Genomic DNA, 24,417 nt, shown 5'->3' with positions numbered 1-24,417 from the left:
CTCCCTTTGTGGGCCGGTTAGCCGGCATCCCTGGCTGCGAGGGCCGGTTAGCCGGCATCCCTGGCTGCGAGGACGCGGAGAGGAGCTTTCAGGTTCTCCTCTGGCCACACGCTTTCCTCGCTAGCTGGAAGTATGGTCGTTCCTGGTGCTATTTACGCTGTCAAAGTGCCATTCGAACCCAAAGCCGTGAACCCCCACGAGCGCAGAGTTGTGCTTTGTAGGCAAGTAACCGATTTGCCAAAGCCCACCCAAATCATGGACTGAATAGGGATTAAGGAAACAAATTCATGACTCTTGCTTCTACCTTCATCTGGGAGCTGTGGGACAGACCCTTGTCTCACGAGCAAGGAAGATGGGCGCAAAATAGCACTGTTGGGAGAAGGAAAAACAAGGTCCGGGCTGCCCAAGGAAGCAACTGTTGACTTTTACTTGGCCTGTATCCCGGTACCGTGGTTTTACCAGCCGCTGTGCTGCAAAGGTGATGGTGGAATAACTCTAGCAGCATCGTTAGCGTCCCCTTTGTGTCTGGTCTGATTTCTCCTCTTGTTTTCTTACCGACAGAGTAGTGGTTGGGCTGCCCCCTGCTAGGAGAGGGCGACGAAGGACTGCGCGCTGTCTCTTGGCTCGTTCAGAGCTGCCGCTCTCTTTGCGCAGCTACCTGCGAGCTCTAGGTGCGATGTTTTTGCCCCTCAAGAGCAGGCGATTAAAAAGCGTTTAATTGGTGTTGTGCCCCTTGCCTTTGCAGTGTCGGGGAGTTGATCTGAGCAGTGGTTTGGTGTCACAAGAAAGTTTGACCTCTTCAAAGCCCCCCTTGCTGGAGGCTGCTTTTACGCGTTAAACCTTCCTGAGGAAGCCTGGCACCGGCCAGCGGTGGTGGGAGCGGCTCGTGTGTCCGCGTTAGGATGTCGTGTCCGCTGTTAGGATGCAGCAGACGGGTGGCTTCAGGGCCTGAAGGAGGTTCCTCTTGGAGGAGGATCAGCTGGTTGTGGACGGAGGTGAGACCCCCTCCCCGGGTTTGTTCAGCAGGGAGGAGCGAGGGTTGAGTGTTTTGGTTTCTCAAGTTCCCGGTTTGGAGCGTTGGAAGTTCAGAATGATGGGATGAAGAGTCCTGTCTTTCTAACGTGTCCTCGCCCAGACTCATCTTAAAGAATCCTAGAATTGCCTGGGTTTGGAAGGGGCCTTTCAGATCATCGAGTCCAACCATCAACCTAACTCTGACAAAAACCATCGCTGAACCCTATCTCTAAGCACTGTGTCTACCATCTGCGTCCGTCTCACCTCAGGGCTGGCCTTCGCCAGGGTTTAATCTTCAATACAGAGCCGCTGTCGTCTCCTGCCGCGCCACCTCCGGCTCCGCCAGCCCCCTTTCACTCCCGTGAGCTTTCCTGGGGGGGCTGCTGCGGTGGGGGGCTGTTCCTGGCCATCTTTATCGCCGTTATTCTTAGGCTTCTCCTATGCTAGGGAGCCTTTTGGCCGCTCGCCCCTTCCATTTGCGAGAGGGCTGTTTAGCCTTTGTGAGTTCGTGTTTGCAGAAGCCCTGGAGTTTTGGTTTTTTTTTTTCCTTAATCATAAATCCAAACACAGCCGAGCGTCGCGGTGCTTTTGGTGGGACAAGAACTGGCAGCCGCTTTCTCGGAGCGTTTGGTCGGTGCCGTTGTGTGCTGCGGCCGAGCCGGCGCTTGGGGAGGGGGAATTCCACCGCTTGCAGCCGCCCGTTTTAGCTGCACCCTGCCCTAGCGCACGGTAATAGAAAAATAATCTGGGTGGTTTTTTTTTTTCTTTTTTTTTTTTTTTTCATATTAAGCAATAAGCGATTGCTGCGTCTTTTCAATAAAAGCAGAAAGGGACTGTTTTCTGCAGCACGCGTGCTCACCCTCTGCTGCTCAGCCGCGCTCTTGGAGCACTTTCTCATATAGCTCCTAAAAATAACAAGTCTCCCCACCCTCTCGCTGCCGCCCCGTGTGTGTGTGTGCGCGCGTGGGTATTAATGGCTAGAAATGCCAAAAAAAAAAAAAAAAAAAAAGAAGTCGAACTAAAAGAGCCTGTGTCTTCCTGAACGCGTTTTAGCCGCCTTCTGGTTTCGTTCCCACTCTTGGCCGGAGCGAGCTGACACGCGTCGCCGACGCCAAGTGCCGAACTTGGAGCAAAGGAGATGCTGGAAGCAACACGAACAGCCGGAACATGTTCGCGCAGTAAACCCCCTGAAGAGATAGCATTTGCTTTATTATAGCTTTTTAAAATCCTGCTATAAAAATATCAGTGGGTGGAGGGGAACCGTTATTTCTTGAATTTGAGGTGGTGGGGGTTACTTTATTTACTCTTATTTTTTATTAATAAGAATAGCTTCACTTGTAGCATAATAGGACCGAGTGTTTTGTTATCCTTGGCTATAATCTGTGATAAACTACCCCTGCCATCAGCCTTGTAGTTTACCCACTAGGGAGCCAGATTATTGCCTTGTAAAACGGAGCACCACTCCTATAATCCCTTAATTAATTAAATGACAAATTTTAGTTCTCTCCCATTGAAAATATAACTTGTACGTAGAGAGGCCTTGGATTTATTTGATCGCTTCTTGCTTGCGCTTTATTTATTTATTTATTTTTATTTATTTGTTTTCCCTGTCGATCGTCACTGGCTTTGCTGATGTGTCTGTGCTGTAGATGCTAAGGGAGGGCGACGCGGGCTGCGCCCTTCCTCGACGCCCGCCGTCTGGGGGGCGTTTGGTGGGTCTCTGCTGCGCCCGGCTGCTCCTCCGCAAGCGATGAGCCTTGTCCCCGTCCGTCTTGCAGCTGGTGACGCTGAGATGCGGAAAGTTCCTTGGTCCTCCGGAGAATGGGTGCTGGCCCTTGGTGGGAGCCCAGGCGTGGAAAAGTCCTGCTCCTTCCCTGCCCGCTGGCCCGCGCTGTCGCACTGTCACGGTTCCCAATGAGCCCTTTTAGCCGCGATGCCGCGCGTTCTCCTCGTACGTGAAAAATCGGCTGGGCCCTCCGAAGTCTCATTTAAACTTGGGTTGGATTAATTTCTCTTCCCCGATTGCGTCTGGGGCACAAAGAGATCCTCCTTCCCCGGCAGCGCGGCGTTGATTAATTACAGCCCTGCAAAAGGGCAGCTTCTGCTCTTGATATTTTAAATTTTTTTAGCTTATTTAACAATTTCCTCTTCTCTCCTTTCTCCCCAGCTTAGCTCAGCTGCATGAAATATGGGAGACGACAGGCCGTTTGTGTGCAATGCCCCCGGCTGCGGACAGGTACGTTTACAGTATACTTTATTGTGAATGTGTCGTTGTGAATCAAAGTGGCTGTTTTATCACTGAGGCAAAGAGTTTAAAGCCGGTGTTTTACGTGATCACTGGAGGTAATCAGATCAGAGGATTTGCAGTGTGTAAATCCAGGTTATGAGCAAGTGCAGGCACTCCAAAGTAATGAAATCTGCCTTGCTTTGTGGCGGATTGTTATTCCGCTGGTGTTTTCCGTGAGCCCACAGAAAACATGCTGATCTCCTGTTAATGTTTGCCGATAACGTTGCTCATCTTCTTCCAAGGCTGTTGAACCAAAGGACGGAGATTCGCTCTCTGCCGGGATGAGCGAGCTGCTATAGCGTGTTCCGTAAAGCAGCTGGGAATGTGACAGTTGATGGTTTGTGTTATGCGAACCCCAAACTGCCGTAGTCTATTTTGGGGCTTGTGAGAGGGGTGGGGGGCGGGGGGAAGGAAAAGAAAAAAGACCCGTTGTGAATTTTTCCGCCGCAGACGGCACGCTGGAGTTGTCTACGGCCTTGCAAAACTTCTACCCGCTTTCCTAGGGCAAGTGATTATTGCTTGGAGTGAGTCACAGCCCCTTTTTCAGCCGTACGACCTTTCTCGTCGCCTCGCCTCCCTGGGAAACGCACCTTTCCATTTTTATTTATTTATTTATTTTTTTTTCTTCAGCCCCCTTTTGCTTTGGCTTTCCCAAAGCCTGAGCTCAGGGTCTCGGCGGCTCATGCACCGTATTAACGGGAGGAACAGGGGGATCGTGCAATTAATGCTGGGGCTGGTTTAATGGGAGCTATTAGAGAGCGGGGCTCCTGCGGGCTCACAGCGGAGTCCAGGGAGAATCGGGTTTGTCTGTTTTGAAGTGTTCGAGCCTCAAAACGCTGAGATGCTTTTTGCAGGGGAAGGTGGGGGAATTGTGGCTTTTAATTAGATATTAAGTGATGTTCACGCACTTGGTTTTCCTGGCTGCGACTCTTGGATGTCGGGTTGCCAAACTATTATGGCTGTGACGCGTTTGGGAGCTCTAACCGGTCCCAGGGTACTCCCCCCGTCCCACCCCGCCCAATTCTTCAGTGTGTTTAATATCTTAATGCCTTTTGTGGGTCTCTCGGTTGAAATTAAAGATAATTCTGCATCCCCAGGGCACGTCCTTTGAGGCTGCCTGTGAATTCTGTGACGCGTTCGTTTTCATAGGGTAGAAATGGGTCAAAAAAATCACATCTGGTGACTCTTGGAGACTGGGGCTCTTTAAAAAAAATTCCCAGTTCGGGCTTCTCAGCTTTTTGGTCATTCTGGCACTAGTCTCATCCAAAGCATTTTCTATCCACTTGCAGGTGATCTTCCTCTTTTTTTTTTTTTTTTTTCCCCCCCTTTCTTTTTTGTAGGCTGCTTTTTATCTTGAACTTCTTTGCCTGTGAAATTGTGCAAGTCATTTATAAAATGTATTAGCTGTATTTGAGCACTTAATGATGTGAGGACTTCAATCATACAACCTTAAAATCGGATTCAAACAAGCAATTAAGGCAAACAACAATGTATTTAAATTTAATCTCCCACAATCTCCCACAAATGACATATAAAGGTGGTTGCTTCCTCCTTTCGCTGTTCCAGACTGCTGCTTATGGGTAATTCTGACAATTCTTCATGTTAATATTGAAATGTTAGAATCCGGGTAATTCATACCGGTATGATTCATTGTGATCTAACCTGACCTCGTGCACAGTTTCCTAGAACGTCCTTCAATACCTGTTCAAACCAGAGCATGTATTAAATAATGATGATCCGAGCTTGACTTAAAATATTTCCACAGCGATGGAAAATTCACCACAGCCCTTGGTTAAGTTGTTCTAATAGTTAATTGCTCTCGCCGGTAAGGAAAAATTATGCCTTATTTCCAGTCTAAACCTGTTCAGCTGCAGCTTCCAGGCTGTGGATCTTGTTAATTTTTGTTTGTTAGACAGAAGATTCTTCCTGTCAAATTTCTGATGTCTGTAGGCGTTCACTGACCGATCAAGTCACCCCGTAACAGTCCTTCGGACTCACTAAACACGCGGAGCCCCCCAGCCTCTCCCTGTAAGTAAGTCCCGGTGCGTGGGGGTTTTTTTGTCCTCTATTCTGTACATCAGCTTCACGCTGAAGGTTTTTAAGAGCCTTTCCCAGCGCTGCTCCCCAGCAGCACCGCGGCAGGAGCGCGCTGGTACCCGAGGGCCCCACCGACCGTTGTAGAAGGATCGTCAGCTAAAAATTGGTGTTCGGTGAGCTGCTTTTTCCGGGCCGAGTGGAGTAAAATGTGGGATCGTTGCGATGAGCTGGACGAGGCAGCGCAACTGCTAGCTTCGAATATTAAAAATAAACCCGAATTTGAAGCTGGGGAGGGCTGATGGTGGGCAGCAGCTGTCTGCGGGGCTCGACCTCTGCATTGTTTCCCCAACGGCGTGCGCTGCCTTTTGGCACTAAACCCTGACCCTCGACGAGCCGCCGTGGATCATCCCATCAGAAGTGGCTTCTTCGCGTGGACTCCTGTTAAAGGGAAGCCTTAATAGGGGTCAGAGCGGGCTGCACCTATCTCGGCTCGTTCCTAAAGATCGAGACCCTTGGCTTCAAAGGCGGGGGACAAAAAGGGGCAGTCAGCTCCGTGTCACCTGCTGCAGAAACATCCTGACCTTCCCGGGGGCGCTGAGTGCCTACGGCTCCCGGCAGAGTCTGTACGATCCAGAGTTTGGAGCTTTCTGGAAGATAATCCGATTTATTTCTCACCCAGGCACAAAAAAGCACGCCCAAGCGGCGCTGCGTTGTTCCGTACAGGACAGGAAGCTTCTTCCCAGCAGAAACCCAAGGCAGGCTGGGGCTGGCGCTGCAGAGGGAGACTTCCTTGCAGGATTCAGCCTTTTTCTTTTTTCTTCCCCCCCCCCCGATTCTTTAAGACCTTTGGGTACATTTTGCTTAGGAAAAAAGCCATTTGAATGGGAGTGTGTCGGTTATTGGGGTCAACGTTTTTGGGATAGTGCCTGACTCGCTGTGTCCTTTCGCTGCCGTGGCTCCAGCATCTCCGTCGCGTTCTCTCATTTCTAAACCTTTGATCCCGTTCCCAATCCGTTGGCGTGTTTTTAGGCTTGCAGATTCCTGCTCTTCTGGGTATTCCCCTGTTCGAGGGGGTTTTGGTGGGCTGCTCCCACGGGAACGGGCTGCTTTGGCCCCGAGTAAATCGGGGTGGGCTAAATGGGGTAAACTGAGCAAACTGGGTTTCGCTATCAGCTGGGGCAGCGGGCACGGGGATGAATCGCCCAGTTCCTTTTCCGCTCGCTAAAATTAGTGATCTGCCTCTTGCAATCGCTGCGCGGGGCCGTGCAGCAGCTCGGGAGGTCACGGGAGGAGGAGAGGAGAGGGGAGAGCAGAGCCCAGCGCATTTGAGCGGAGACTGGAGACAATCACCGCGAAGCCAGGGGTGATTTTTCCCATTCAGTTTAAAGGAAAAGAAGATTATTTTCCTTCCTGGTGTGATTTCTTTGAACCGTTAGCTGCTTCTTTCCCTCTATAGCTGGTACCAGCCCCGTCTTTTATGCCGTATGCCCGTTTTTCCTCCTTTTTCCTTCACTGTTTCTATGTAGAAAGAGGCCGTGAAGCTAACTTTTCAGGGAAGTGAGGAGGGGGAAGAGGGAATGGCTGCCGAAAATAGATGAGCAGGTCTTGCTGTACCCCCCGTATCGCCACAGCTAGTGGGCTTGCAGTGGGTATGTAAACATGTTGTGGTTGCTAGGTCTTTAATGGCTGTTATTTTTGGATTCTGTACGCGATCGCTTCCCAACAGCGAGTCTGCTGTGACACAGCTGCCTTCTAAATGCGCCGCATATACTTGCTTTTAAAAAAGATTCTTCCCAAGGTCATTGATCTGGTTTCTTCTCGAAAGGGACAGGTGACACATTTTTCCCTGACCCCCTTCCCTCTCGGCCCGGAGGGAGAAGAGCCGTTCTCCAGCAGGGACGTGCCCCCCGTGCCACCGCCTGAGGATGAGGAGGGAGGTGGAGGCAGGTCCCTGCCTCCAAACGGCTGCGGGAGATGTAGAGCAGCGCCTCGAGTCAGGCTTTCATTGAATCTGCTCAGTGAAACTCATCTGGGGGTGGTGCGAGCTGCTAATCATTATTAAAATCTTCTAATCCCATTTAAAACATCCCGAGTGATGAAAGGCAGCTTTAGCGCAACCGAGTGTTAGCTGTAAACTTCAGCGTTGCCATTAAAGTTGAAAGGTATTAACTAAGTCTGCATAATGAGGCAGCTCTGACTCATTAACACAAGGTAATTAAAACTTTGGCCGTCCTGTCTAAGGCATGTGGAGCAAAGGTCTGGAAGGAAGGCAGGGGCGTCAGATCTTCAGCCTGGAGAAGAGAAGGCTCCGGGGAGACCTTCCAGCCCTTGCCGGTCCCTAAAGGGGCTCCGGGAAAGCTGGGGAGGGACTCTGGAGCAGGGAAGGGAGCCATGGGACGAGGGGGAAGGGTTTTACACTGAAAGAGGGAGATTTCGGTGAGATGTGAGGCAGAAATTCTTGGCTGTGAGGGGGGTGAGCCCCTGGCCCAGGTTGCCCAGAGAAGCTGTGGCTGCCCCATCCCTGGAGGGGTTCAAGGCCAGGTTGGACGGGGCTTGGAGCAACCTGGGCTGGTGGGGGGTGTCCCTGCCCAGGGCAGGGGGTGGCACTGGGTGGGCTTTAAGGTCCCTTCCAACCCAAAACATTCCGTGATTCCATGTGCTGGCTCTGCTCCATTACCAAGAGCCAGTGGTGGCAGAGGGCAGTCGCTCGATCTCTGGCTCTGTATCCTCCCTTGTAAAACTTTGTTCAACCATTCTCAGGTTTAACATTAAACCCATTTAACATTAAACCCTTCTTGGGTTAAATCACCCTGACGGCTGATGTGGGCAGGCGAGAGACACAGGTCGGTTGGTGGATAGATGCTCTTCTCCAAGTCGTGCCTCTTCTGCTCCTCTCCTGAAGGCTCCGGGAGCGCCGGATGCTTGAGGCTTTATGAAGTGTCATAACGGAAGAACATCTTTATTAATAAAACTGTTTTGTCCACTCCTGTTGCCCAAACTAATGGAGGGGCCGTAACATTGAATATATTCTACTGGGAGCAAGACTTCCCCTAGCCCCTGCCTCCCCACTCCGCGCCGCTTCACTTTCTAGGAGTGACACAAATCATCGCTCAGGCCCTAATTCCAGCGCCACGGTTATACAGGCCATTTCCTCAAACAATCGTTTGCTTTTTAAACCCACCCTTAATTTAACAATTTATTCCCCTTAAACCCGTTGCCACTGAGGTGATGCTCGTGCAGTGTCCGAGAAACGCGAAGCCCAGAACTTTCACGAGGCCAGAAAATGATTTTTCTTCTTTGTGGTTTATTGTATCCTCTTATCTTGTCATATAATAGAAATAATGTTTATGGCATTGAGGCCTCAGCATCACTTGGCATTTAACCAACCTCAAAAGCAGTTTATTGCTTTGTATACTCTGCCGCCATGACCATTATCCCTTAAATCTCTATTGCTTTGTAATATACGAGGCAACAAATGGCTTCTGCGATTGGTTAAATGTGGAACTGAAGCTAAGGTGTGTTTTGTAGCTTGTGTAATCCAAACGAATATAGATTATGCCTTTTTATGAGCGTCCCGGTGTAGAGAGGAAAAAATGGCCCTCTTCTCTTTCCAAGAAGCGGCCAGCTCTCCTTGTCACGCTTCAAACTTCCAAAGGTCCAGGACGTGCCTTGGCCGCTCCGAGGTTTGCCGTGGGATTTCCAGCCGTGGACTTACTGGCAGCCGGAGCTACGATTTGTCCCGGCGTATCTTCATCCCAGTTTCAGGTAGGGACCGGCTTCACCGGGACGAGGAGTGAGACTTGTCGCTGTCTCTGCGGGTCTGGCAGCGGCTGCATGTCCTCGGTGGCAGCAGATGGTTGGAGACGCGCTATTGGGATTAAAAGAGGTGGGATAACAGCGAAGCGAGTGGGTAGGTGCGTGGAGCGGCCCAGAGGCCCGGGGAAGCAAGTGCCCAATGCCCCTTGGCTTTATGGCAAAGCATCCTCCTGCTGCTGGAACTTCAAAGGTTTGCCTTGTGCCCTTCTCTCCTTCCAGTTACGGCGTAAAGCAAAAGGTAGGAAAACATTCCCCATCTCGATGCTGTCAGGAGTCACCTTTACTCCCAGGAGAAAAGCCAAAGGAATGCCTCAGCCCTGCTGGAATTGGCTGCCAGCCCCGGCGCAGGACACCAATGGCTTGGGTTTGAACGTGAGCACGTACGGAAAGAAATAGCTGTGTCTTGATTTAACAGCCTCCGTGGGGTCCGCCGCTTGAGATCGCGCTCCTGGAGCTTGGGAAGGGAAGGCAGAGAAACCGCAGGAGAAACGCGGAGAGTTAAAATCCAGTCTTTGAGAAACTTCAGCCCAGTTGCCTACCTGCCCTTCGAGCAAGCAGGGATTTCAGTGCGCGTTAAGCAGAGTTGTGACGCCCCGTCCTCCAGTAGAAACTGTTACTGTCCTGGCGCGGGAACTGAGTGGGGCTGGACTTGGGCGCAGGCACAGGGCGATTTTCCTAATGAATGCGGCTCCTGACGCCCACTCCTTTAATGAGGTAGGAGCTGGATTATCTTTGGAAATCTGAGCTTTATTAATCAGGAGGATGGCGTCTGCGGAGCAGGGCGGATAACGCCAGTCACCAGCGCCGGACTGGTGAGAGCGGCGAGCCAAGAGCAGGGCTCGCCACAGCCCCATGCGGCGTTACATGGCACGATCGACATCGGGTCTCAGCTCCAGGGCCCCCAGGTGACCTGGGACACCATGATGCCGTGGGGCTGGATGCCAGGTGTCACCGGGGGAGGCGGTTCCCCTCCCCCCCCGGGATGGAACTCAGGAATGGGAAGCATTTCCCATCCCTCTGGGAGGGATCCGGGGGGATGGAACTCAGGAATGGGAAGTGGTTCCCGTCCCCCCCAGGATGGGTCCAGGGGAGGGGGAAGCGGTTCCCATCTCCCCGGGATGGAACCCGGGGAGTGGGAAGTGGTTCCCATCCCCTTGGTATGGAACCCGGGAATGGGAAGCAGTTTCTGTACCCCCATGATGGATCCAGGGGAGGGGGAAGCTGTTTCCGTCCCCCCCAGCATGGAACCCGGGAATGGGAAGCAGTTTCCGTACCCCCGTGATGGATCCAGGGGAGGGGGAAGCTGTGTCCGTCCCCCCCAGCATGGAACTCAGGAATGGGAAGTGGTTCCTGCCCCCCTGGGGTGGAACTCAGGAATGGGAAGCAGTTCCCATCCCCCCCTGGGATGGAACTCAGGAATGGGAAGTGGTTCCTGCCCCCTTGGGATGGAACCCGAGGAGAGGGAAGCGGTTCCCCTCCCTCCGGGATAGAATCCGGGAAGGGGGAAGCGGTTTTCTTCCCCGCTGGGATGGAACTCAGGAATGAGAAGCGGTTCCCATCCCCCCGGGACAGAACCTGGGGAGTGGGAAGCGGTTCCCGTCCCCCCGGGGTGGGTCCAGGGGAGGGGAACCAGCCCTTGCAGGTGGCCCCCGGGCACAAATCCTTCCCCATCGTGCCCCAAAGAGTCGCTCCCTGTTGGGGTCGAGCTGCGGCTGCCGCCCCCCTCGACCAGCCAAATATTAAAATGAAAAATCGTGGATGTTAATGACGGAGCGAGAATAAAAATCCTTCTCCGCGCGAGCTTTTTTTTTTTCTTTTCTTTTTTTTTTTTTTGTTCTGCTTGGGCACAGCTACCCCTCGCCTGTAGTTAGCATGCAAAGTCACGTCTCCGTTGTGTCCCTACTGCACCCCAGTGATTTGAAGAGCTGAGCCATAAACTAGAGTTTCTTTTCTGGTTTTTTAAATTGGAGGAAACGTCTGAAGCTGTGCGGCGAGGAATTCCTGGCTGTATACGCCTGCTCGCTTCACATCTGCAGCTTTTTTATTTGAAGCTGCCACAGCTGAAATAAAATTCTACCGAGAAACATCTTGGTTAAAGGTCTTCTGTTCTTTTCCAGGAATGCAGGTTTCCAGAGTTTAATTATTGATTTCAAATTAAGGCCTTTTACAGCTGCAGTACCTGTACGTCGAGCGCAAAATGGCAGATGCTACGCAAATCTCCGAGCGTTTCCAGTATGTAATGGGTCCGCGTAAAAGTGGTGCGTGGTTATAGTAACTCTTGAGGTTGTTAGCATCAAAAGAAGGGAATTAATTTGGATTGTAACTCATGTATTGTCAGCGGAGTGAAATGATATCTCCCACCTCTGGCTGAAGGTATTTTTGGAGGTGGGGAGGAGGAAGCTAATTTTGAATAATAATAAGCTTGAGAGAAGGCATCTGAAACCAGTAAACGTTTATTTTTTACACTCCTATAACTTAAAAACGGCCAAACCAATTTAAACCAAATTGGATAATAAAAAATATTGCTCCTAGGCTGAGCCCCTGTATGCCAAGTTCCAGTCTAGAATGAATTTTTATGACCAAATTATAAACCCCCTAGAAATGAAGGTTTAAAATGGAAATGTTGACAGACCTTTAACTACAAAAGCACTATAATAGAACTTCTTTTTTTTTTTTTCCTTTTTTTTTTTTTTTCCGAAAATGGCTGGTTTAAAATATAATTAAGACTTAAATATTATTTAATAGCGGCGTTTCCTGTAAGTTAAAAATCTTTTATCATTCCGAGGGCTGGGGATTCATTGCCAGGTCGGAGAATGCCAGCTCCGCTTTGCATTTGAAGCACGTGCGCCTGTGCGCAGCCCGACCGCCGCAGACACTTGTCTGTCAGATGGAAATGGCTCCGGACAGTTTTCCAAATTCCCCTTTTCTAAATAAAAACCTGAATGCCCGCGGCCTGCCTGGACCTCGGCGCAAATCCTGCGGCTCCGGGAAGAAACCACCGCCTAAAGACACAACTTTTAATAACGCGAAACGCCGCCGGTGGTTCGTTCTTTGCAGGGAAAACACGTTTGCATCCCCTCTGGCTGATTAGGGATTAATTAGGAGCCGTGCTTCAAGCGTCGGGCTGCTCGGAAGGTGCTGGTGGCCTTTCGGGGCGCGTTGGGAAGCCACCCAGCAGCCGCTCGGGCCGTGGTGGAGCTGGAAGCCCCTGGTGCTGCCGAGGGGCTGGGAGGGAAAAGGGCAGGGAGAACTGAAGGCTCATCTTTTGCCGGGGCTTTTCATGGGTTTTTGCCCCCCACTTCCCAAGGGATGCGCTCACCGTCGCGGCTCCGGACCGCAGCCCTCCTCCCCGCTGCCCTTTTTATTAGCGACGGCCTCGTGCCACGGTGCTGCGCCCCGCTCGCCCCCCACCCAGCGCGGGGTTTGGTTTTCGTCCCGCACCCCCTACGTTCTTCCACTTCCCAATTCCTCTTATTTTCCTGCCTTTCTTCCCTTGTGGAACGCTGCCCATCAGAAATAACCCCGGGGGGCGGTTGCTGCGGCGCCGGGGATAGGGGGGCTGTCACGACGCCCGGTTCCCACACTGGCTTGGAAGTGGAACCAGCGGTGGGAGACCAAGGTACGGCGCGGTGTCCTCTCCCTTCTCCGGCGGCGTTTCTCCCTCACTGCCGCCCTTCTGCGGGTGAATTCTGGCTCACATACCTTCCGGGGCAGCCTGTGCTATCAGGGATGCTGATAGTGGGATGCAGAGACACCCCCCCACCCCCCCCAAGATCTCGACCTCCATCTGTTGGGGTGAGATATTTTGTATAATGGAATTTTTTTTTTTTAAAAAAAAAAAGTCTTTAGAAGACGACACTAGGCAGCGTAACCTGGGAATGGGGAGTATTTGTAGGTGGAACTCTGCGCTGCTGCAGGCACGCGGTGCTGCTCGTCCTCCCTCCCCGTCCTCGCGGGAGCCGCAGGAGACGCTCTCCCTCCCGCGGCCACGTGTGACAGGCCGGGTGTGCGAGGGGGCTGTCTTAAAGGGCAGGCATTAAAGGAAAATTCATCTGGAAACTGTAATTATGTGTATTTTCGGCTGTCGCAGTGTCCTCCTCCCGTGTGTACTGTGCGTTGCAGCGCTAGCATTTGACTGGCCAAAGGTCTCCGGGAGCCGCAGTGGAGATGCTCCATGAGGCTCTGCCGCATCTTCCGCTGGAAACCTCCCAGATCTGGTTGATGAAATGTATCTGTAGGGTTTTTATTTTTTATGTGAGGTAACTGCTCGCTAGCCCAAATCGGTTTAATTGCTAGAGGAGAGAAGTGACTTCAACCCACGTTACTTCTTTTCTAGTTTGGATTTTCTCGGAAACGTCGGGGCTGTGACTTTGGCTTCTCGCTCGGGAGACGCAGGGAGGTTTGGCGACAGCTTTGACATCTCTGCCCCGGCGAGTGCCCGTGCGAGAGCAAGCCCTCGGTAGGATTTCTTAGCCATAGCGGCTGCCGCAGCAATTAAAATGAAGAAGTAGCACCTCTGGATTTGCAGAAATAGCTGCATGCTTTTCCCCCCTCTCTCGTTGGAGAGATGCTGGTGCCGAGGCTGCAGAATAGCTAATAACGCCTTAAAATATGCAGCAGCCGCCTTTTAATGCAGGTCCCGTTGAAGAAAACGCGATGGGAGGATGAGCCGTGCCGCAAAGCGTTGGCTCGTCGGCCGCCGCCGCCGTCTCGGGCCCACTCTGCAATCGCTTCATTAGCATAACTCATTCATTTTGGCGTAAAAATGGAGTAGATGAGGCGGCACGCAACCAGTAAACCTATTTCATGTGGCAATAGAAGAGCCAGGAATGGCTCGAATCGCCCTTCTGCAGCACTTCGTGTCCCAGAGGGTTCTTCAGCCCCGTCACAAATCACCTCAGAAACGCACCCGGCGCTGAGCTGGGGACGGGGATTTCGGGGAGTTCCCAGTCTCCGGTGCAAGGGGAGCCCCCCCCAGCCAGCGAGACGGGGGGCTGAGAGCTGGGAGGCGGCGGCACTGGGTTTTTCGGAGCCGCTTAAAACTCGGTTTAACCTCCCTGGTTCCGGAGGAAGGCGCTGAGCAGCGCTGCAGGGCGTCCAGCCCGATTTCCAGGGAAAGCCATCTGCTTTTCCAGGGTCGGCCTGCAGACTCAGCAGCTATAAATACATATATGTCTATCTATCTCGAGAGCGCACACCAGGATATATCCCTATATAAAGTCCCGTATGTATATATGTATATATTGATATCAACATGGGCATATCCTGGCTACCTGTCGCCGGTTATTGGGGCTGTTCGGTGCCATTTGGGCAGCAGGAAGGAGAGGAAGGAGGAGGAAGGAGAAGGAAGGAAGGAGAGGAAGGAGGAGGAAAGAAGGAGAGGGAGGAGGAGGAAGGAGAAGGAAGGAAGGAAGGAGGAGGAAGGAAGGAGAGGAAGGAGAAGGAAAGGAGAGGAAGGAGAAGGAAAGAAGGAGAGGAAGGAGGAGGAAAGAAGGAGAGGGAGGAGGAGGAAGGAGAAGGAAAGGAGAGGAAGGAGGAGGAAGGAAGGAGAGGAAGGAGGAGGAAGGAGAAGGAAAGGAGAGGAAGGAGGAGGAAGGAGGAGGAAGGAAGGAGAGGGAGGAGAAGGAAGGAGAAGGAAGGAAGGAGAAGGAAGGAAGGAGAGGAAGGAGAAGGAAAGAAGGAGAGGAAGGAGGAGGAAGGAGAAGGGAGGAAGAAGAGGAAGGAGAAGGAAGGAAGGGGAGGAAGGAGAAGGAAGGAAGGAGAGGAAGGAGGAGGAAGGAGAAGGAAGGAAGGAGGAGGAAGAAGGAGAAGGAAGGAAGAAGACGAAGGAGAAGGAAGGAAGGAGAGGAAGGAGAAGGAAGGAAGAAGAGGAAGGAGAGCCGGCAGCAGTGATGACTCCTGATGCTGATGCAGGAGAGCATCCCCTGCTCGAAAAGCGGGCTCTGCACAGCTCGGGGGATGCAGGTTTTTCGGGGCAGCTGCCGCCGGGTGTGCGTTTCTGGGGGCTTGTAATTCCTCAGCGGGGACTGCCATCCTCATCCTCACCCCATCCGCGTCTCCCACCCGCTGCACATGCCGCTCGCGGGCCGGCAAAGCCCATCGAGCCGGGGCTGGAGGCTCTCAGACGCTGCCGGCTTTCTAATGATTTAAATTTCTGTTGGTTTTTCATTATTATTATTATTATTTTACTGAGCCGTACCCTCGCTGTTCCCGCGTCGTGGGACGGTTTCCCCTTTCGGCGGCGAGGGACGGGGGAAGGCGGAGGGAGGGTTTCCCCTTTCTCGGCAACACGATGAGGGCGGCAAAAATACCCCCAGAGGGGCACAGCCGGGCACTGGCCGGGAACAGTTTCTTCTCCTTTTTTTATTTAAGGGAGTTTCACAACCCCGGACTTTCTGCTTTGAAGGCAATAATCTCAGCCCGGTCCTTACCTAAAGCTCTTGCTCTATATCAAAAATGCAAACGGCGTGCGCTGCCAGCGCAGAGCCATAAATTGAGCCAGGCTCTTTTATTAACTTTGAAATTAGGCTGATGTAAAACCTCGCTCGTGGTTTTGAGCTGAACGGGAGCAAAAAGCTTGCCGGCGGCTGCAAGAGCGGGCGAACCTGCCGGTGTGTTGCCATGTTGACCGTGGCTTGTGAGTTTAACCTCCGGCGATCTTATCGCCAGAACTGCAAAACCTGTTCTTCATCCGTCCCCCTCCGAAAGCAAAAGAGAAACAGGGCACGGGGTTTGGGGGTTTTGGAGGGAGGAGGGTCGGGTAGGAAGGAGGAGAGGGATCTTTAGGTACAATCAAAGCCTTGCTCTCGGTATTGAATTTTTCCTGCCTTTTTTGCGCTCTGGGTTTTGTCTTGGCCGGTAAAATATTTCCTTACGTTCAAAACAATCTTTCAAAGATCAGGCCGTTTGGGTCTGTGGGGTTTTTGCTCTTTTTTCGGTTGTCGTTCGAAGCCTCGCTTGCTACCTGCCTGCTAATCTCTCTGAAAATTATGAATTCTTTGTGTTTTACGGCGTGAGCAGATAACTCAGCCCCAAGCGCGGATGCGGCGCGTCGCTCTGACAAAGACCTCGCTGTCGCGCCATCACGGGTCCGTTTCGTTTTCAAAAAGGTGCCCGAGTTTGCAGGATTTTCTGGAAACCTCTCGCACAAAATCCAGCCAGGTTCAGGGTGAAAAAACGAGGCGGGGGGGGGGACTCTGCTGGCGACTTCCCTCTCCTTCCCCAGCAAAAATGGTGCTGAGGAGCCTGGTTTGGGTCACAAAGAGAAAGAGGAATGTTTTCCTTTGGCTCTTTAGACCCTGTATGGAGTTACTAATAACCAACAAACCTGCGACCTGGTTTTATTTCAATATCTAAATAACTTGGGGGGGGGCAGGTTATTTTCATGGACCCGCTTCCCCCGCTCTGTTCTCTAACCCCAGAAAGACTCAGCTTTGCAAAGGCAGGAGGAGACGGCTGTGGGTAATGGGAAAAAAGCGGCTAAAATCCTCTTTTTTTTTTTCTTTTTTTTCGCTTTTCCCCCTTCCCGAGGATGCTCTCCGGGCATTGTTGGCTGGCGGGGGGCCGCTCCGCCCCTCTGCGGCAACCGGGCCGGCATCTCCTGGCGCAGAGCGACACGGCGGGCGATGGATGCGGCGATACCCGTCATGCCGGAGCCCGGAGAAACGGGAGATGCTGCTGTGTCCTCGTGCACTTGGCGGGCAGAAAAAAAAACACCCCCCACTACCACCACCCCCCCCCAGCGAGCATCTTGTTGCAGGGTGCAAAAAAAAAAACCCTTTCAGCCGTGATATCTCAGCTCCTTTCTAGACACTTCATGCGAGATCTGAGAATGAAAGCGGAGCTATTCGTAGAAGTGATTTATAGCCGTGCTTTTTTTTTTTTTGGCGCTTTAGGGGGTTTTTGGCTACAAAAACCCACCCTCCTCTCCCTTGGGTGGCGGCTGCTTTGCATGAGAACCTTCCTTAAAGGGTCTGGGGTTGGGGTGTAAAAAGCTCACGACGAATATATTTATTTCTAGTAGCGGGAGGAACCGGGAGATTTTGTCAAGGATTCGCTGGGCCAACCCTGCGGCCGCTGGGGGCTTGCCATGCTGCAGCCACACAAAGGGCTGGCGTGTGCGTGGAGGAAATGAAAAGAAAAAAGCCACCTTTGGGGCTTTTTCTTCTCCGGGCGTAAAGACGAGGGCACGTGGCCCGTGGGCAGAAATCCCCTTTGGGCACAGGCGGTGGCAAGCAGGGTTTTTGGTTGGGTTTTTTTTTCCCCTTTGCTGTTCACCCCTTCCCTGGGTTAGTGGTACCGTCTGGAGGAATTTAGGCTAAAAAATCGGGTCCGGGGTGTTGGTGGAAAAGCGAATTTCGGTGCAGGAGGTTGAGTTTTCGGCTCGGTACCGTGTGTGTGCGTCGTCCCCCCCCTTCTTTTCTTACAAGATCCCCTGCACATCTCCTGCCGGGGCGAATCTCGGGAGGAGCGTGGCATCGTGTTTATTTAACACCTGCTTAACGACGCGGGCTGAGAAACTGCACCGCCACTTCCCCGGCACTCGTACCAGCTGTTTTGCTCAAATAATTTTTTTTATATGCCGGCTTAAAACAATAAAAACATTAAAGTCCTAAAATTCCCCCCGAGAGTAAACATCGAGACAATAAAGAATTGTGTGTGTGTAGGGGATGGGGTGGGAGAGTTCTGCAGCCGTGCAAAACAAGCCGTAAATTCATCTCAGCAGTAAAGCCTGCTAAATTAAACCATTTCATAAAATGAAGTTCGCACAAAATGTTGAATCAGGCTGTCTTTGGGGCAGTTAAAGATTTTTTTTTTTTATTTTATTTTTTTTTTATTTTTTGGCTTCTTCACTTCTTCAGGTTATTTATAACGTGCCGCGCGTGGCTGTGTCAGTCGCCGCTTTTAGGCGGGGAAGCGGGGTTTAATTTTGGGGGCCGACGGGGAGGGTTTTACGGTCACTGGGATAATGGGCAGGAGCGGCCATTTGTTATTATTATTTATTATTATTGGTGTCGTTTTTATCTGCTTAAACCCCCTCAATGTGGGCTTCAAACAGGGAGATGAGCGATTCGACCTCAAAAAAGGCTCGTTTGTGAGAATCAATATTCAAAGGATTGGATTTTAAGCCACCCGAGCTAGACTTAAACGTGAGGAGCGATTTGTTCCGCCGGGGGCTTGCTCGCCTGCGTCTTCCTGGCTCTTTTCTTTGCCTTTTTCTTTTCGAATTGGGAGACTCCTGCCTTCCCCGAAGTCACGGCGGGATGCGTTCCCCGATCCTCGCCGCCCTGGCGATACGGGTGCGAGCGCTTGGGCGCGCGGCTTTAACTGCGGCTTCCGCAGGCGTAATGTCTGCTAATTCCCCTCCTCGCTGGGCTCTGCGCCCCAGCTTTTGTTTCCCTGGCTGGGGGAGGCGTTCCCTGCCCGCTTTTTAGATATTAAAACCAATTTTGCCATTGCCGCGGTAGCTTGTCTCCCTTTTAAGAGGCTTGCTGCGGCGTTTGCTGTAAACCCCGAGCGTTTGTGAGCTTCAGAAGGAGATTTAAGTGCGCTGCGCTTTGACGGCGTGCGAAACGGTTTATTATCTGCAGCCCGTAACGTGGGCGGGAAAAGAAAAAATAAAATAAATAAAAAAAAAAAATACGGTGAAGAACCCTAAGGATGCGAGCAAAGCGATTTTGGTGACCTCAGCTGTATATTTCTCCGTCGCTGAATCATCACCCAGTTGGCACCTCGGCGGGGGCGATCTCTGCTTGGGGGGGGGGAAGGAGGGCCGTAGATCAAACGAGGTGGGGGAAAGCTTATGGGCGAGCTGCTCGCCTTGTGCTTGGCTCTCTCTCGTCTGATTTTTTTTTTTTTTCCCCCCCTCTTCTCGCACTTAAGAGTTTATCCACTTCATTTTTATTAAGGGCTGCAGGTGGAAAGTGGTGTTAAAAGGGTTTCCCATTAGGCAGGAGCGGCTGCGGAGGCAATTAGAAGGGAGCGAGAGCCCTGGGCTGCTGCGAATTGCAGCTGGGGAGCCCGTCACGGCCGCGGAAAGGCTTTTGCGGGGGATTTTGTCGGGTCAGTGAGTACCCGGAGAGCCGGGAGCACGTTAATGCCCTCCTCGGATGTAATTCCAGCACCTAAGATGGGCGAAACCTCCCCATCGCCAGCTCCTGGGGTGGCAGTTTGGAACCCGGCGTGTGAGAAGAGCGAGGAGACATCCTTCCCCCTAAACCTGACCCGGCACCTTCTGAAAGAGGGTGCAGTTGCACACTTGATTGGAGATGATTTGGGGGTGGGTGGGGGGGAAATATAAAAGGATCCAGATCCTCGATGCGGGAGATTTCTCCCAGCGCGGCGGGTGGAGGATGGAGTCAGGGAAAGAGCTCGGAGTTAGAGCCCTCTGCGATAGTCTGCTCTGAGCAGCCATAAATCTCGGGAGAGAAGAGGGTCACTGAGAACCTCATCAGGGTGGGAGCAGCAGCGCCGCGTTAATATGCCCATAAATCTACCTGTTCCGATAAAACAGGTGGCTCTTCCAAGAGGCAAAAATAGTCAAAACGCCCGGAATTTTATTATTTTTTTTTTCTTTTGGCTGCTGCTGCCGCTATCTCCTTTTAAAAGCTTAATTACCGCCGGGCGCTGACATCCGACGACTTATCGCGGGCCTTTATAAAATGCAGGGCTTATTTTTGCGCCCGTGGTTGGAAAGCCGGGGCAGAGAGAGAGAGAGTGCGAAGGGGCTCTGCGGGTTGGCCAAAACCTCCCGGAGAAAGGCGTGGAGGGGCACAAAGAAACGGCGCGTTGTCGTACGTGGCGTTGAGGTGGTTGTCGGAAAGGTGTTTGCGCTGCTCCTTGAAATAAAGGGGACGAAGGGACGCACCAGATGGGTCGGTTGTGGAGGGAAATGGTGGCCTGGGATAAGATCTGGGAGCTCCGTAAACAAGGCTGGATGGGTAGGGGTGCAGCAGGAGCTGCAGGATTCTGGGGAATTCCTCAGTCTCCTTTTCCACGTCTTGCCCTGGGACGCGTGTGGAAATGGCAGCTGGCCGAAACCATCTCCGCCGAGCGCTCGTACCTCCCGCTACGCACCGAGGGGCCCAGACCCCTCTTCTTTCCACGGCTCCGTTTCCAAAACGCCCGGGTTGCTTCTCCGGGTGGCCAAGGATCCGTAAATCTCGATTTACCTCCTGTGTTTTGTCCCTCTCCGCTCCGTGATCTCCCGTATACTGCCCTCCATAATTACCCTCCCCAATTTTAGGCTGTCTGAGCGTATTTAAGTCGTGCCCGCGCACCTCTGCTTGCGTGGGTCTACGCTTCCCTATAGCTCCTTCCCTCTAACTGCCGAATACCAACATTAAACGGGAAAACCCCAAGCCACTTGAATTCTGTCTTCATTTAAGACGACGGCCTCTCCGGAGCGTTGCTGTCGGAGCTTCCCCAGGAGCGGTCCCAGCTCAGATCCCCACAAAACACCCCTTTTTTCGGGCAGTAAAGCCTGCGAGGAGCGGCTCGCGCACCATGAATGGGTGGGCGCGGACCCAATATCGCAAATGAATTGAAGGAAATCGGCCTTCCAGGGCATTAAAAAACTGAATGGGGACCATGGCATCCTTTTTTCTAATTGTAGTGTTGTTCAAAGGTCAGGGCTGAGTCACGTCGGCTTTTTCGAGCTGCGGCGTATTGGCACAATGAGCGCTTTTTTCCATTGGAGCTAACTTATTTTTTTTTTTTTAGGCTCGGCTTTTCTCGTAGCCCTGAAACAATAGTGCAGCGGAGAGGACGGGGTGAGCCTGGTGCGGGGCATCTTCCGAGAGGACAAACCACCAAACCTCTCGGATGAGACCCAATTTAACCTCCCGTCCCCTCCGCCCTTGAGAATTCACTTTGGCAATGAGGGTGAGGGGCTTGGATTGGAGGTGAGGGACCGGTTTTCCGGAGCAGAGTCTGCTGCTGCTGGCGTCCCGTTTTCCCAGCACAACTTTTTCTTAACGCTTTTCCCGGGGTAAGTACGGAAAGGGAGATGCCACCGTCCCGCGCGTGGGCACGGTGGCTCCCTGTTGCCTGAGGACCCGACCGCGCACCCGCGGGTGTCTCAGGAGACATCCCAATCCTGCTTTGGGCTCAGTTCCGCCGCCTCAAACCACTCCGTTTCCCTTTACCTCCCTTTCCGAGCGCTGCCGACGGCGCTGCCGTGCCGGGGCGGGGAGGGGGGGGAGCGTGGCACCGTCCCCTCCGGCCGCAGGGACGCCGCAGGCTGTCACCCCGGCTGGAAGGGCTGCCGTGCCACCCAGCGACGTGTGGCTTGGCAGGGAGCGGGGAAACCGGAGCGCCTGGTTCCACGGAGCCGCGTGTGCTCCGGCACCTGCTGCCAAAGCGGAATCACAGCCCTGGCCGCCCTCCAGAGCCTCCCAAAGCACAAAACCCTCAGCCAAATTCATCGACTCCGGTTCGGATTTAATTATTTTTACGCATACATTCTTGTTTCTCGGGGTGCGCAGGGAAGGAGTTTCCTGTTATTCTTTTCTTTTCACTCCATAAATTATCTCTCGCATGCCTGCGTCGCGCGGGGCTTGCGGCCGATGCTGTTTGTTTGCCGAGAGAGAGGGAGAGAGAGTCTTTGCTCCCAGATTATTCGTTCAGGAGCCGCGGAGCGGTGGAGGCAGGAAGGGTGACTCATTTGGTAAACAGCAGAGGCTTGCAGGGGAAGGCAGGAGCCCGGATTGGGTTTCTGTGGTAGATCTGAAGTCTTGCCTGGTTGGGGCGGGGGGGGGGAATTTTTTTATTTTTTTCCCCCTCTTTTTTCCCCTCCCCTTTCCAGCACCAGGGGCTCGCGATTCTTTCTCCGCGTTGCACCAGGGCAGGGCCCCGGGAACAGCACGGCAGCGTGGCTGCGTAATTCACCCTTTTTCCTCCCTCGCTGCCGCGTAACTTCCCAAACCGCTCTCTGCGGTAGGGCAGGGCAGGAATTCCACTTATCCTGAGCTCCCTGCCCTCCGCCGTGCCTCTGCCCCTTTCCCTTGCTCTCTATTCCCCAGCTCTCGTGACGGGGAGGAGACGCTGAGCTTGAAATACGGTTAGGGAAACACGGCTGTTAATTGCCTTTGTTAATATATTTTATTTCTTTTTTTTTTCTTCCCCCCCCGCTTCTGCAGTGCTTCTCGCGTGGCTCCCGCTACTCGCGTGCGCGGTCGCCTTCCTCTCCTAACGCCCTGGTGAAGGACGGTGCCTTTTCCCTTTTTATTTGCTCGGGCTGGTAGGTAGGGGGAAGGATTGATGGCTTGCCCAAGGTCACGCCGCGAACCCGCCGTGCTGCTGGGATTTCGAGCCGGGGAACGTAATCGTGATTCACATCCACGCCGGAGCGGTGTGGGGGTTCCCGTGGGGCAGGCGCGGAGCCGTAGGCACACGCGCTCGCGGAGTCGCTGACGCTCCGTGACTCCGCCCCTTCGCTCACCTCCGTTAATTACCGCTGCGCCTCTCCTCTTCGCTTAGGTGGCAGCGGTAATTAATAGGTGGATTTTAATAACCTTGGCTTTTCGCGAGACGAGGCTAAAAATGCTCCACCCTGTGGATGTCAATAATTATTGCATTTCCAGGTCGGGAGCTCGGCGCTTTGCGCCACTGCGGGCAGGTCCCTGCATGTGTCCGTGTGTCCCCTCGCCGAGCATCGCTCAGGCAGAGGAGGGAGCGTATCGGTGTCTTAAAAAACCCTGCCTGCTCTCACGTAGGTGTTTTAGGAGCCCGATCTTCCTGGCGTGGTTTTGGGCTGGAATTTCAGCGGAAGAGCTGCGCCTACGAGGCACCGAGGGCTCCTCGTCCGTGGGGACGTTCTGCTTTGGGCATGACAAAGGGGCTGCTCCTCCCCGGTGCTCCATAAACCACCATCTGCTATTTTTCCTACATATCCCCCTTTTTTTAAAAAAAATTAAAGGAGAGAAGGTTGATTTGTGATCGTGCAGCCGGTGTCCGGCCCGGGTTAAATCCAGCGGGATGAATCCAGGTTGGCTGCTGGCCCCTCTGGTGATCAAGCAGCCGGTGTCCGGCCCGGGTTAAATCCAGCGGGATGAATCCAGATTGGCTGCTGGCCCCCTCCATAAACCGCTATCTGCTATTTTTCCTACATATCCCCCTTTTTTTTAAAAAAATTAAAGGAGAGAAGGTTGATTTGTGATCGTGCAGCCAGTGTCCGGCTCGGGTTAAATCCAGCGGGATGAATCCAGGTTGGCTGCTGGCCCCCTCCATAAACCGCTATCTGCTATTTTTCCTACATATCCCCCTTTTTTTTAAAAAAATTAAAGGAGAGAAGGTTGATTTGTGATCGTGCAGCCGGTGTCCGGCCTGGGTTAAATCCAGTGGGATGAATCCAGGTTGGCTGCTGGCCCCTCTGGTGATCAAGCAGCCGGTGTCCGGCCCGGGTTAAATCCAGCAGGATGAATCCAGGTTGGCTGCTGGCCCCTCCGGAGGGTCGGCGCTTCGTTTTACCAGCACCCGGACGTGCCGACGCTCAGCTTGGGCACGCCGGAGACGAGGGAGAGACTGTGTCTACCCGATGAGACTTTATCAAAATTTAAAAAAAAAAACACAAAACAAAACAAAAAAACCCACACCAAAAAAAACCCAAAAGAAAAGTCGAATGCCGAGTTTATTAAAGAGTTTGCCCCGTATGTCCTTGGCCGAATGCTTCCCTCCTCACCGCTACGTGGTGTGCTGTCGGCCAGATGGTTGCTGCCTTCCCCCCTGCTGAAACACCTGCATTTCGGCGGAGGGGCATGCGGATGAGCAGCCCTCTGGGATACGGGAAGCTATAGAAATGTAAATTAAATTATTTACCTACTCCCAGTTAAATGCTCTGCCCTTCTGGCCAAGGAGGAAGAGGAACACGGGATGGGGCGGGCTCCGGAACCCCGTTAACTCTTTGTTTTAATCGCAGGGAAGTTTTGTGGAGCGACCCAACTATCTGGGCGCTAATTACCGGTGACGACGGGGTAGGAGGCGAATACGGAACTGCCCGTAAAATTCCGCTCCCTCCAGCCTGGTCCTCGCTGCCTCGTAACGAACATAGCGGCTCTCTCACCTCCCGGCTGCTGATTTCGGGGAACCCGGAGCATCCCGTGTCGCGCGTTGGCGTTTTAACCTTCTTCTGCTCTCCCTGGGCTGGTTGGAGACGGGAGGAGCCTGATGTGGAGCCTTTAGAGGTCAGATATTATCCGACAGAGAGAAGACGCTGCTGTGCGGCGCCCATCTGTGATAACCAGCTTAAAACCTAATCACGCGAT

The 24,417-nt window shown here is 52.8% G+C and overlaps 1 protein-coding gene across 2 annotated transcripts in view; it reads left to right on the top strand.

The window, feature by feature from the left end:
* LOC141733912 (cyclic AMP-dependent transcription factor ATF-7) overlaps positions 1–24,417 on the top strand; it is a 71,158-nt gene that overhangs the window by 19,713 nt on the left and 27,028 nt on the right. The window contains exons 1-2 of one of the 2 annotated variants that reach the window (XM_074564984.1): positions 2,208–2,965; positions 3,182–3,250. In XM_074564984.1, coding sequence (XP_074421085.1) covers positions 3,203–3,250 — 48 coding nt within the window. In that variant the 5' untranslated portion in view covers positions 2,208–2,965; positions 3,182–3,202. Of the gene's footprint in view, positions 1–2,207; positions 2,966–3,181; positions 3,251–24,417 lie in introns of those variants that run through there. The other variant, XM_074564983.1, reaches the window with a different exon arrangement.

This window comes from Larus michahellis, chromosome 22 (assembly GCF_964199755.1).
Source record: "Larus michahellis chromosome 22, bLarMic1.1, whole genome shotgun sequence".
Lineage (NCBI taxonomy): Eukaryota > Metazoa > Chordata > Aves > Charadriiformes > Laridae > Larus > Larus michahellis.
The sequence above is the reverse complement of the archived record's forward strand: the minus strand, read 5'-3'. Positions and strand labels throughout refer to the sequence as shown.